We start from the raw sequence: 13,938 nt of genomic DNA, 5'->3' as shown, positions 1-13,938 counted from the left end.
TCTTAACATGAGACATTCGATTTTTCTAAGGCACTCTCACTGGTGCACTAATGATGTGTCGCTCCCAACGTGAAGCTCAAGATACCAAAATCCTCCCATTTAGTGCTTGCTTCGAATTTGACGCACAAACATTTGGAACCATGACGAATGATAGCAAGCGGAAGCTGTGTTATTGAGTGATTCGTTTTATTTTGCTGTGTGGGATTGGTGACTTGGAAAAAGAAAGCTTAAGGTCGTTTTATAGCACAATCATGTGAGTCTTCAATCCAGCCACACGACGTCAATTAAAAGAAACAGATGAGATATTCCTTTTGCAGCACTGGAGGGACTTTTAATCTGGCTTGGAGCTGCTACATTTTCTCGACTTCATTATAATTATGAAAGGTAATTATGCTTAAACAAGCCCAAATGGTATTAAAAAGAAATCTTTGCACCTTCTTTGGGCAGTAGAAATATTTTTGAATTGTTTTTTTGTCAGTAAAGACATAAATTCACATCTTGTCCAAATGTTTCGTTACAACTTCTTTCATTTTGGGCAGCTGGCTAAAGTGAAGCTCTTTCTTTCCCAGACGCATTTAGGAACAGGAAGCCATGAATTTGTTACATCTTAGCTAGATGACTCTAATGCACTTTATTTTGGAGTCAGCCAGTCCTCCCTCAAGCGCCTCCAACTGGTCCAAGATGCCAGTTTCAAACTCTTTTCAAGAACCATTTTGATTCTTTCGCTTTTGACTCAACACGAGACTGTCGCTGTTCTTCTGGTGTCTTTGTGTTTATATCTTTTAATTTGTGTTCCAATTACCCGCTTTTATATTACGCCATATGGAAAGCGCTTTGTTTCAGCTCCAGCTGTTGCACTATATAAACAAAATTGTATTTTACTGAAAAATAGGACCTTGTCTGGATTGGTTGGTGGGTACTTGCGTGTGCGGCTTTTGGATTGTGTAAATGAACGTGAGTTTTAGAACAGAAATCTGAGACAAAGATCAGTCTAGAAGCTCATGGATTCAAGCCATGGCAGCCATTTCTTTCATACAATACAATACAATACAAATAACGTATCCTCTGTGAGTTGACAAATTTTCCAGTTACGTACAAATAGAGAATCAGAGAAATCCCTTTACAACAAGACCTTAGAGTGAATGAAAAAAAAACTGGGCTTGGTAAGGGATACACAAAGACAGCAAGGTAAGAGAAAACAACAAGCATCCTCAGTGGAATACATTAGTAGGCCAGCACAAGCGTGCATCAGATGCCTTTTGTGTCCTCCTGACTTTCAGCAGAGTCTCCAAAGAGATGCGCTGGGTGCCAAAGAGTATTCATCAAATTAGACCAGAAAGACAACAACGTGAAAAGCTATCAGTCCTCACAGAGGTGCGCCCGCAGGTTATCACGCAGAAAGTCTCTCTTGGTTTTGAACACCATCGGCATCGGAACACAAAATCCCCCGAAGAGAAGCTCTCTGTTTTAAAAATATACTGAGTGCTGACTTGGCTTTAGAGGGGACATGAACGTTGGCGGAATATATCCATTTGTAAAGGAAATTAATTAAAAAAAAACAAAAAGAAACACGTGAATTTAAACTTAGAGAGGAAATCAAGACCCCAAAATTCTTTGCAGTAAAATGCTTCTATGCGCCTTCATTAATCTAAACACGGCATTCTGATTAATATTGCATTTGTGAAATATGAGTAAAGCAGCAAAATTTTGGCCAAATTTTGGGCCATTTTGTCACCTTTGTCGACTGAAAATGACATCACAGTTGGTCAGCTAACGACCAATCATTGCTCTGCTTCAGAAAACAGCTGAGCTGTGATTGGTCAATATTAATCAGAACCTCATTTTTCAACTTGTGGGCCGGCGTCAAACATATTCTTGTAAAGAAAATTTTGGGATTGACTTTTAAGCAAAAAAACCTGCTGCACTAAATCGGATTTGACTGCTCAAGTTGACTTTATGGCCTGTTCAGGGTCAGCCTATATCCTTCTGTTATTATATTTTTCATTCGGATCAATATTGGCAATATCCACAGACACATAAATGTTCTCGCATGACAGTGTACATCACAACTGAAAGTGTTCATGCATTTTGCATGAACCCCAAAGGCAGGTTACGCCTCTTGTTTTTTTTGTGTGTGTGTGTGTGTGTGTTTTCCATCCCAACTGCCTCTCCAGGCTTTCCCAGCACATCCCACTGGAGTGTGCTCTCTGTTGCTAGGACTGGTGGCAGATAAATGAGCTCCTCTCCTTGTTCCACCAGAGCCTCAGCACTTTGCTGCCGGAATAATGATGCTTGCACACAGTCATTGCTTTTAGCACTTTAGAAGTATCTTGTTTATAGGAGCATTTGTCCTGTGTGAATTATGATGCTTAGATGGGAAAATCGGACTCCACTCAGCTAATGAACTCACCTAGAATTGCACCATATTGTTGGAAACAAGGTGAAAATTTGTTTTTATTTTTATTTGTTTTTTTTTGGGGGGGGGGCATTCTTGTCTGGCACAGTTTCCATTACTGTAGGCAGATGTAGTAAACCATAAAAAAAAAAAAGCTCCACATAGGATGAGAACACCATTAATATGTAATGTTTTGGGCTTTCTATTTCACGAGCACATCAAAATGTTGGCCTTCACTCTCATGCCAGGATACTTTGTCACGTGACAATTCATTTTAGTGGTGTTGCAGGGGCTTAAAGAGCGTGACAATATTTATGATAAGAGTGACTCAAAGGCACAATTTTGTTGGTTGGCGCCAATATTCTTTTGCAAAAGTGTGAAACATTTTCAAAGTACATTTGCTTTGTTGAAATGGCTTGAAGCGTATTTGGTAGTTTATTAAACAGCTTTTCAGATTGTTTGATCTTAAAATTCTAAGAAAAATAACGAGGCGCTCGCAGGCACAGTAATATGTCGTTAAATGAATACAAACAAATGGTTTTGGAAAATGTCATCTGTCACTGAAATGTTAATCTTTCACGTCCTATTTCTTCAGTTCAAACAAAAACAAAGCCCACACAAAATAACCCAATTTTTAATTAATCTCTAAATTAATTAAAATCGGACGTTGCCAGTATGAAATGGCCGATGTTGAGATGCATCGAAATGCCAAATATCTGCTCCAATAATCGGGCCGGCCGATTATTTGTTTATCGCTAATACATACATTGAGTGTAATTATCAATCGTTCAAATCATATCGGTAGATATACAATTATGAACTGGTGTATGAAGTATATTCAACTTTTGATATCCTTTTAATGCTACGTGATTTTCAATCGCAATAAATGGAACGTGGTCGTGACAATGTCGTTCCAGCCAAACACCTCCACGAACGCTTCCTGCGTGGTGATTTCACCTCGGTGGCAGGTTTCTTCTGCTTCTCCTCTTGCCCATAAATCTGAAGGAAAAGAACAAGACGATGGGAGGGGGAGAGAAGATGACTATGATAAGTTAGGAAGAGGAGCCAGGCAGTCTTGATGCCATGATTCCCCCAAAACTTCTGCCAGGGAATGTAACGCGTCAACATCCTACGGCAGGAAAAACAAATGACGAGGCTGAAGTGATGAATGCGGCACGCTTGGATGCGACGGTTACCGCATCTGGAGAGCGGACACTGTACAGCAGAAAATTACATTCGCCCTTGCTGGACTTTTTATGATGCTCGTCTGCACTCCGAATGTCGAAATAATGCTATAGGCGCAATTCATTCCGATTATTTGCATCCAACTTGCAATAATATTGTCGGACATTAGCGCAAAAAAAAAAAACCTGATGTCAGAAATTAAATGTTTTACAGCATTTTTTTTAACCATGCCAAGAAAGTCATATTTAATTATCTTTCTGTTGATTTATAGGCAAGACTATTCCACAAAAACTTCAACTCATGATTTATTTTTGAAAGCAAACATTTAATATAAAATAATGAAGATAAGAATTGAAGTCCTTCGAGTTAAAGATTTCCATGCCGTGTTCCTCCAACTTTGGAAGGCCAAAATTATTTTTGTCATTGTAACGTGCATCCATAATTCTGAAGCTTAAAAACATTACTGTGCCATAATTGAGCATTTAAACCAGACATGGAGCACGGAGTCATATTTTCAGAACATTTTTGATTGCAGACAACACTGGGATGCCTCGGAAAGTGTTTACGGCGGAAGAATGATGAACCGTCAGCTGCGTTTTGGGATGAAGTTTATTCTCTCATTTCAAATCCAGCAAACAAACGCTGACATTTACGCGCAGAACCGCAGTGCCGCAATAATCCGATTTCATATTCATCGAGTCTAGAACCAGTTTGCATGTTTAGGAAGTTTAACCGGCGGGACTTTCTGCCCCTCACCACTCAAGTGCGCACGTTTTGCTCTGTTTGCAGACAACCGAGGACATGCTGGTGGCGTCGGCCGAGTGTCCGAGCGACGACGAGGACATCGATCCCTGTGAGCCGAGCTCAGGTGGGTTAGGTTAGTCATCTTTTTTTTTATTCTATTTGTCTCTCTGTGCTGTCGTTCACTCAGCAGGTTCGTAATTGCACTCTCCTCTCTTTCTTGTGACTTTTCACCTCCGTATTTGTTGTCGCAAGCTCACTTTACATGTGCGCATTGTAAACTGCAAATTAGGATCAGAATTAATCCTTCTGTTTTTCATGAATATTTTAATTTTTTTTTTTCGGATAGAGCCCCGATGAGCTACAGTTCATCGAGGGATGCTCCTCTAAATAAAAAAACGCCTTTGTTAGACTCGCGGTAAACACAAAGTTCAAGTCAACATTTATTTACCGCACAATGTTTTATATGAGCTTGCCGCGCTGCTAAACTTTTAATCTCCTCCCTTTCCAAGCAAGGAGAGACATTAAAGCTAAACCAATGAAAAGAGGGATTTGAAAGGCTTTCTGAAGTGATGAGAAACAATTAAGTCCAGACACACACTCCATCGAGAGCTTCTATTGATCAGTGTGAGGTCATCAAACCGGCACTCAATTCATCTTTGCCCGACACGCATTTTGAGCTCTCTTTTCTGTCTCCGACCAATAATGCCGTCTCGTGACAACGAGAGCAGCATCCGATTTTCTTCTCGTGCTGCTTATGAAGACGGAACAAAATTGTAGTTCTTAGCCACAGTTTTTTAATGGTTGCAAAATGACATATTTCTGTAAATCTGTTTGCTCCCCAATTTTTTTTTGTAATATCACGCCAAGGCCTCCTCTTCATGTATGCCGGGACGAATGTTGGGGCCGAGGCCTAAAAGATAACGACAACTTTCTGTGGCCGGAGCTCAGCACTTGATCATTTTGCTGTCAACTGCTGACTCTCAAGCAGTTGGTTCAACGTAATCGTTGCCCTATTTTATTTCTCAAACCTCCTGAAAGCAAACTCTCATCACCTGTTTAGCGCTCTGCGATTGGATGATATGACAGCAAATTGAATCCTTCTCCTGGTTCCGAAATCCTCCGAGAGAATACTAACACGTGTCCCCTAATAGGAGCCTTATTTAGTTGATTTGCGAAGGCAGGACAACCTCACTCTCTTTCTCTCTCTCGCTGGACCGCTTTAAAAGCCGCCTGAATCTTTTACCCGGGGGATTTAGTCACCTTGCAAGCGCGTCCTTTGCTTGGATGTCAGGTGCGAGGGCAGCTGGGAATGCAGACAGAAATTGGTCTGGTTGTAATTGTTAGGGAGCAAAGAACACCCACCGTGCATCACTTTGGGAGAACAACCCGAAGTCTTCTTCAAGGTTTTAATTCCTAAATGTAAATGCAACCTTCTGCGTTTCATAAACGATCCCTTTTCTGTCCTTATTCTCATCTGATGCTCATTGGCAGGCGAGGGTCAATCGCGTCCACGTCCATTTTGTTGTTTTTATGCACACTCATCTTTTGTTTTCAAGCATGCTGCTGTTACTTACAATCTGTGTTTGTTTGACAAAAGATTTTGTGGACTCATTAATGTAAAGGGAAGTGTGTCGTTTTTATTGATCAATCATGTGACAAATGAATAGTCTTAACTGGCTGTTAAATTGATCAAGCGAGGAGGAATGATGGCACGACATTGTTTTCAGAGCAAATTGAGTCATCTGCAATTTTGGTATTTTTCCAGCACTTTTTCATTGAGGATTATGTCGTCCCAGGCTCATCCTGTGTGTTCTGAAAGAAAACAGGATTTCACACTCACTGTCAGGCTGCCTCTTTGCTGATCCCCCATATTTATATTTTCAATTATTTTCCCTTTTTTTTTTCACCCACTCATCTTTAGAATGTGCTGACGTTGATGCTTACACAATGTGTCCGTTTATAAATCTAAGTAGGGCATAGAAGACTTTGCTTATCTGAGAGACGACGCGCAGCCAAAGTTGATAATAGCTTAGAATGAATAAGCAAAGTTCACATTTGAATGTTTGAGTGATGGCGAACATTATAGTGATGACATAAAAACTGACCTGCTACAACGATGACGAAGTAAATATATAAATATATAAATTCGCACCAAATTGCATGTGGCAATTTCTGCAATTCAACATTTCTTCAACAAGTTTTTTGCAGGAACGGTTTGGTCAAAGAATTTCATGATAGGCAGTCTGCATGTAAGCACGGCTTTTCTTTTTTTTCCTTCATTTCCTTTTTTTTTTTTTTTGAATTACCAATTGTTACTTCACGCTTTGACAGTTCGCAGAGTGTGTTGTGTCAAAAGATTCAGTCACACATCCACAAAGTCCATCTGACATGAACTTGAGGCAGAACAATAGTCAGCTTTTGTCATCATAGAATGGAGAGATACCGTTTGGCTTTTGAAGTAAAAGTCTTTCGCCCCCCAAAAAAAAAAAAAAAAAAACAATCAGCAACCTTCTAATCTAAGAGTAAAAGTAATCAAGTGTCCAGTCTTGTGCAATTAATGCCAAATAAATCATCCTCTTGGGACGGAGGCTTAAATTACAGCATACCTTTAACCGGGCTAAATGAAACACCTTTAACTCATTTTCGCGAGGACCTCATTTCATGCTCACTCAGCTCACTGTTCATCAAGCGCCATTAGCGTGAGCTCAAGCACTTCTCACTCGCACGTTATCATCGGGCGTACCGCCAGCATGTCACAAGTACACTTCTCGAGGACACTCTGATCATTAAAGAGGGATTTAATAAGTGTTTTTGGCTCCGCTGCAGCTGATAGAGTGAGCTGTCAGCAGATTGAGCTCCAGCTCCACTATGTGATGCTTTTGACAGCTCGCGATTATGACGGAAAATGGGAAGTCACGTGCTAGAACGCTAATCTGACGAACAGCGATGTGTTGAAGAGCCGCTGTCGGCGCGCGATGTGGACGGGGTAGCCTTCGGTCGCCAAAGCGTCTGCTGATGATGTCACGCCTTCTAATAGATTTTTGTAATATATTTCTTTGACTCCATGTTTGTCACCCCAGTTTGTGTGTTCTAAATGAAAATATTTTTTTTAAAATAAAGGAGATTTACTGCTACTTTTGTGAGGATCATCTCTTTTTTATTTTTTTTCGGTGTCCTCTGCGTGCCTGTCGAAGACGTCACGTCAATGTTCCGTTGCTTTGGGAATCGATTGGTTAAGGGGCGGAGGGAAAACATGGAAATGTTTTATTAAGAAATTTTTCACATTATATTCATATAGAATCTTGCAGCCCGAGTGAAGCGCGGCAATGTTGCAAGTTCGGCAGGAGAAACGTAAACGTTCCACCGCCGTTGCAGCAGCCGCTTCTCGGGGCATCGGCGGAAGTGACGTATAGAGGACGCGCCAATGTGACAGGAATGCAGTTTTTTTTTTTAATTTAGCGAATCAAAATATGCAAATATAACTGCCAGGAGTAAAAAAAAACTGAGGCAAAGAAATATATTTGAAAAATACGGGGTTTCCAAACTATCTCGACGGGTAAAATGTTATTTACCTCTAAATATTTTTCAACCAGATAAGGCGATGTCACCTTATACAGTCTCAGAATAGTCGTCAAAATAGATCCATTTCAAAAACCAACTACAAGTTTCCCCTTGAGTGTGAGCCAGATGATTAATTAGCATGTCTACAAAGGAACCCTGCTGTGTTTGTTTTGTTCAACGAGTGACAAGCGATGAGAGTTGTGACGTTTCACAACGGAACATGCGTGCTCACGATGCCTCCGAGTATCCGACGGTTGCCGGCAGGAAGACGTTGCCATGCTGGATTCATCTCCCTACTCATCCAACGTGGCTTTGTCAGATTTGGAAAACCTACGCCGAGTGTTGAATAAATCCAAAGTAGTCTTGGTTGCTTCATTACCCCAAGCACGGACCTGAAGCAACCTCCACGTTTTGCCTCATCCAGCTTTGTCACCCGGCGCCGCTTTTAGCAATTACCAAATAAATGAGAGCCTTGCTGGATACAAATGAGGGAAAAAAATCGTTTTTGTGGAGGACCATTTGTTGTTGAAATTCTAGTTGACAGGAAAGAATTTTGGCCTTTAACGCACCAAGCAAGTCTGGCCAAAATAAGGAGAACCACCAACCAGACATTTTACTGTTAAAATTCAAATGTCTTGGTGAGCATCAAAAAGTTTTGAACCTTTTCTCAGTTGACATTGTGCAACTCTGCTGTTGGTGATCACCATTTAAAAAAAAATAGGAATCCGAATGCCTGAAATGTTCTTCAGAATAAACTCACAATAGCAGTTGCACTTTAATTTCATTTCCAGTTCTGTCCGCAATTCTAGTGAAAGGATTCATTTGTTATGGCATTTTTTTTTCACCACATTTAACCCCCCCCCCCCCCGAGTTTACTGTGAGTGCTTCACAAGTGCACCCCTGCTATGCTGCAGAGAAGCGCCGAGTTTTGAGTCATCTGCTTCATGTTTGATTTCACCCCTGGGTGAGTTGCAGTAGAGGATGTTGACCCATTATTCAGAAATGGAGTCAATATTAGAGTGTTGATGAGCAGCAAGATGGGTTTTTTTTTGACTGGAATGTCTGGAAGGCCTCGTGCTTGCCACGTTACTGTGCCCAGCATGAGAGAAAGCAAGCCCAAGGTTGCTTCCAAAATCATATCCGTCATTGATCTCAGACTCTTGGAACGAAATCCTCGATGCCTTCAGGTGGTTCGATAGACAACATTGAGCGCAAACGTGCTAATGAGCTGTAATGAAGGCTAATCTTTTGGCACAGAACAAAGCTCCCCTTGTTGCACTAAATGCACTATTAATCATTTAATTACAGAGCTCGGCGTAACGTTCTTGTTTAAGTTATTAAATGGGATATAACAGTGAGAGATTGAGTTTCTGGCTTCCGTATTGTTTGCGTTTAAAAGCGTGCCTTGTTTACGTGATTTGAACTGAGAATAGAAAAATACAAATACAAATCATTTCAGTCAGCCTCGGTATGCTTCATATATTCAAATAGAAGAAAGACAAACTACGGAAAATCCACATGAAAAAAAACTAATTGCCAGTCGACTGATTTTGGCAATCCGAGGTGTGTGCAAAACAGCCTGTTAAAAATCAATCCCGTAGGAAGATCTCGACATGAAGAAATAACACAAACGCGGCATCCTTCTGAACTCTGACCTCCCTGTAACGGTCTCGTGTACATCCATTTCTTAATGGTCGTAACGTGGATAAAAGCCTCAACTCATGAAACGTTTTGACCCTGAACAACGGCTTGACAGCACAGACAATAAAAAGTACCGTCGTGAAATATATGCTATAACAATAATATCGTATATAATAATATATAATAAATGAGTTAATTGTATTCTTGTATTTTTGTAATCCTTCACTTCAGTGTTTTCTAGACTTCTCAGTAGTTCCTGATTTTCTACAACAAAATGCGGTGACCTCACAGCTTAGTAAGTGACATGAATTGAATACTGCGAATGTCCGGTCCAAGTTGTCATTGTTGCAACAAAACGACACTCTGAAATGTTAATCCCTTATTTATTTATTTTTTTAAATACCTCAGCCTGGCAGAACCACGGTGCTTTCATTTCCAAATTTGGTGTATTTGGATTTCTCCAACGCAACAAAGGCAGCTAAAGCAGAACTGATGACTGCAACAAAACACACAGTGCGATGTGCCAGGAGGACTGAACGATATCAAGGGGCTGACGTGTTTTCCAAATATGCCTCATTGAGCTGCAACGTTTCAAAACACAGAGGAGGAGGACAGTCTTTGCAAAAATCTGCTGAGTCGATTTCGGAATTGTTTTTCCCTGACAGATTTGTTTTCAGTGAGTCATCTTGGTCGCATTTAGCGAAGATGTTCTCAACGTGCGTCTGCTCATTCATGACGGTTCTGTAAAACACCTAATGAGCTGTGAGCTAAAACGGACATTTTTTTTTTCTCTCCATCATTAACACGTTATTCTAGTCAGCTTTACGACTAAATTTAGCAAATCACCACATTGAGATTGCACATCCTCCTCCTCCAGATATCACTTTCAGTCTGCCATCCGTTCTATTTGGGGCATATCAGCAGGATAACGTACTGCATGAATTAGATTGGAAAGGGAAATCGACATGCATGCCCGCATCTAATTTTTAGAAGCGGTATGCGCGGCATTTATTCTGATTCAAAGTCTGTGAACTGTTAAAACCATAAACTGTACCCCGTCTAATCAAAATGTTTTGAAATATTTGTGTTGATTTACATACAATCTTATTTAAATTTTTTTTAAATCTTGAACGCATGTAAAAGATGTAAAAAAAAAAAAAACTAAAATTAAGCGTTTAAAAAAAAAAAAACTATAAAGACTATCAAACCCGCCCTACCTAAAATTAACTGAAATTAAATTACAGGACTCAAAAAGAAATGTGTGGCGAGGTCTAAATCAGGGGCATCAAACTCCAGTTCTGGAGGGGCCGCTTTCCTGCATGTTTTCCATCTCTCCCGGCTGCAACACACCTGATTCAAATGAGCAGGATACTTATCAGGCGTGTTCAGAGCTTGCTGATGAGCTGATCATTTGAATCAGTTGGGTTGCAGCCAGGAGCGATTGAAGGCATGCACGAAAGCGGCCCTCCCGGACTGGATCTTCACACCCCTGGTCCAAATCAAATGCCACTCCGAGACGTTGAATTACTTTCCCATGTCGTTTAGTCATGAGTAATGTAAGCTTTTATGGCAGTTGAAGAATTTAAAGCATGGTTGCCAAAAGGTTTATTTGAAGGTTTTATGAGGCATTTGCGTCTGATTTAAAAAGCTTTTCACTTTATCCGCTACTTGTGAACAAATTCATTTCTTATAAGATGGGCAAAAGTCATTAAAGACTTTGAAATAGCGTTACTTAGGACAGCACTTTTCTTATAGTGGGGCAGGAGCACGTGTGAACCTGGGGAACACGTGTTTTTTTTCTGCCGCACGACAATAAAGTGTAATTGCACCTCCACTCCACTAGTTGGCAGTGGCGCTCTCCTCGCCTATTGTGCGTTCACGCTACGGTGTAGGTTTGTTTTGCAACGACAATGCTATTATTTTTAGTTGTGGCAGAGAGTGGGTGTTGCGGTGGGGGCGCAAATTGTTTTCTTCTTGCTAGGAGGGGGCGTAACAGAAAATAATTGAGAAGCACTGACTTAGGATAAGCAGCAAAAAAATCTAGACGAATTGTAGAAAAATTCAAATGGCAAATGTTGTCTTGGGTCTTTGTGAATCTTGGCGTTTGTGTTACTTGAAATGGTTGAAAAATTTTTTTAATGATCATGCCATTGTCTCTCCTGCAGCCAATCCAACGGGTTCCGGACCAAAGGGTTTCCCCGACTCCTCAGAGGTCTTCCGCGAGTCCAGCAGCACCACAGGTATGGTGGTGGGCATCGTCGCCGCTGCGGCTCTCTGCATCCTCATCCTGCTCTACGCCATGTACAAATACCGCAATCGAGACGAGGGTTCGTACCACGTGGACGAGAGTCGCAACTACATCAGCAACTCGGCTCAGTCAAACGGTTCCATTGTCAAAGAAAAAGCCGCTAACACCGCAAAGACTTGCAACAAGAACAAGAAGAACAAGGACAAGGAATACTACGTGTGATTGTCAAAGTGCTGGTCTTTGTCAGACCAAATGGAACATTGTTGGAAAATGCAAATCAAGACATTATTGTGTACAGTATAACAAAATTGAACCTTACTTTGTCATTTTTTCCCCCCCGAGAAGACAATGCTCTGCAAATTAATAAGAAGATACAATGAAAAGAATGCGGATGGACAAATGTCTCCAAGTGGACGCGAACTGAAACCAACCAAATACCATAATCCATCTGTGACTGGTTTCCCAAAGTGGGATGATCCCGCTCCTTTGATGCACTTTGCAAAGATGGGTTATGAACTTCACGGTTGGATTTGAAATTGCCTGTGTTTGTGGCGTTTTGTTTCTCGAGAACATGGCGCCATACATAAGTTGTTGTTTGGATTTCAAGAAGACGCAAGGCAGGAAACGGACAGCAAATCCTCAGAGGGGGAAGAAAGAGTCATGACAGATGTCCAAAGACTCGCCAAAGTGTCTCAGTTGAGCCAAACGGACGAAAAGCTGAATTGACTGAACTGCAGTGTCATTGACGAGACTTTTGTTTTTCAAGAAGAACAAAATGTCCATTTGTGCCAGTAAGAAATCTGGAGGCCTTTGTTTCTGCATCATGTGAAGACATTTCTTCCGAAGTCTCAGACGTGACAATGTGGGAGCCGTGCACGCCGAATGATCCTCTTCCACTCCATATGTTTATATACAGTACACCCACATCTAAATGTGCTTTCTCAACTGTGATAACGTGGTGTTTTATAGCCTGTTGTATAGATGATGACAACTATAACTGCTCCAAAACCATTTTTGGAATAAAAAAAAGAAGAAGAATTAAATAAAGATGTAAATGTTAAGTGTTGCTAGACATAGAACATTTTATGAAGAAATCTGCATCATTTTTTCCAACTCCCTTCCTGTTTTTACATGTTCCTTTCAAGTTTTTTGATACAAATGCTAACCAGGCCGAAACTGCACAAAGACGTTCAAAGCAGGCGCCGTGTGTGGCTGGAGAATCACTGCCTTCCTCCACCAAAATGACTCGAGAAAAGACGATTGGAACGATGAATTTGTTTTGTGTTTCTTTTTTTCAAGTGGCATTCTGAAATAGTCCAACGTGTGCTTGATGCCGATGCAAAGATCAAAAGATTTCACGAGTCCATTTCAACGGTTGTGTGTTTGTTCTGTCATTCTGTTCGTCAGTTCTGCTTTCCGGAGACCTGTACTTGGAACGAGTATGAGGAAATGATCATGAACTATAAATGATGATTATAACTTACTCTTGTCTGCTCTTTTATTTCTTCTTCAATGTTTGCTTTTCAATTAGAAAGGGTTATTGTATTTTTTTTATCTCCAGCCGGCTCCTTTTAAATATCAATTTTGTCATAAAAATGAATAGATGCACTTAAAGTAAGTTAATGTCCTCCACCAATTTCCTGTCAACCAATGGAGTCTCCCACCGTAATGACGTCCAATAAAAATGCCGTATAAAATGTCTGCCTCGACAAAGATTAGAATGCGCGCTTTTTTTGTTTTTTTTTTTAATTGACATTCATCGAGGTTTTCATTTTCCAGTTTTTCTTTGTTGTTGTATTTTGCAATTAAAACGCCATACATTTTAAATAGCACAATCTGCGTGAGTCAGCTTTTGCATTTGCTCCGCTGGTGTTGACGGACGTCAGAAAGCAGAGGATGAGTCCGAGTACTTTGAATACGAGTAGAAAAGCTCAGCCATCCGAGAGCCGCTTCACTTGTCTGACTAAATTAAGACTCGGCTCCGAGCTGGTGCTAATCATAAAGTTGAGGCGACATCCTCTCCAGATTTCCGAGGAGCGGCAATCCTGATGTGGCCATGGCAGAAGCTCCGACACGTGACTTGGAACTGATGCATCTCCTCACGCAGTCGCTTGATTGCTTTGCGTGCGTCTGGACGAGAAGCCTTGAAGCTTTGTGCGAACGT

At 40.9% G+C, this 13,938-nt stretch overlaps 1 protein-coding gene across 17 annotated transcripts in view; it reads left to right on the top strand.

Annotated features, from left to right (window-relative positions):
- Nucleotides 1-13,040, top strand: part of LOC148329801 (neurexin-1a-like) — a 176,122-nt gene extending 163,082 nt beyond the window's left edge. For 14 of the 17 annotated variants that reach the window (XM_088305569.1, XM_088305565.1, XM_088305560.1 and 11 more), the window contains 2 exons: nucleotides 4,370-4,457; nucleotides 11,692-13,040. In XM_088305569.1, coding sequence (XP_088161695.1) covers nucleotides 4,370-4,457; nucleotides 11,692-11,996 — 393 coding nt within the window. In that variant the 3' untranslated portion in view covers nucleotides 11,997-13,040. The remainder of the gene's footprint in view (nucleotides 1-4,369; nucleotides 4,458-11,691) is intronic. The other 3 variants (XM_088305564.1, XM_088305571.1, XM_088305555.1) reach the window with 1 other exon arrangement.
- The last annotated feature ends 898 nt before the right edge of the window (nucleotides 13,041-13,938 follow it).

This window comes from Idiotropiscis lumnitzeri, chromosome 9 (genome assembly GCF_059441095.1).
Source record: "Idiotropiscis lumnitzeri isolate Australia: NSW breed Sydney's pygmy pipehorse chromosome 9, RoL_Ilum_1.0, whole genome shotgun sequence".
Lineage (NCBI taxonomy): Eukaryota > Metazoa > Chordata > Actinopteri > Syngnathiformes > Syngnathidae > Idiotropiscis > Idiotropiscis lumnitzeri.
This window is presented reverse-complemented; position numbering and strand designations above follow the sequence as displayed.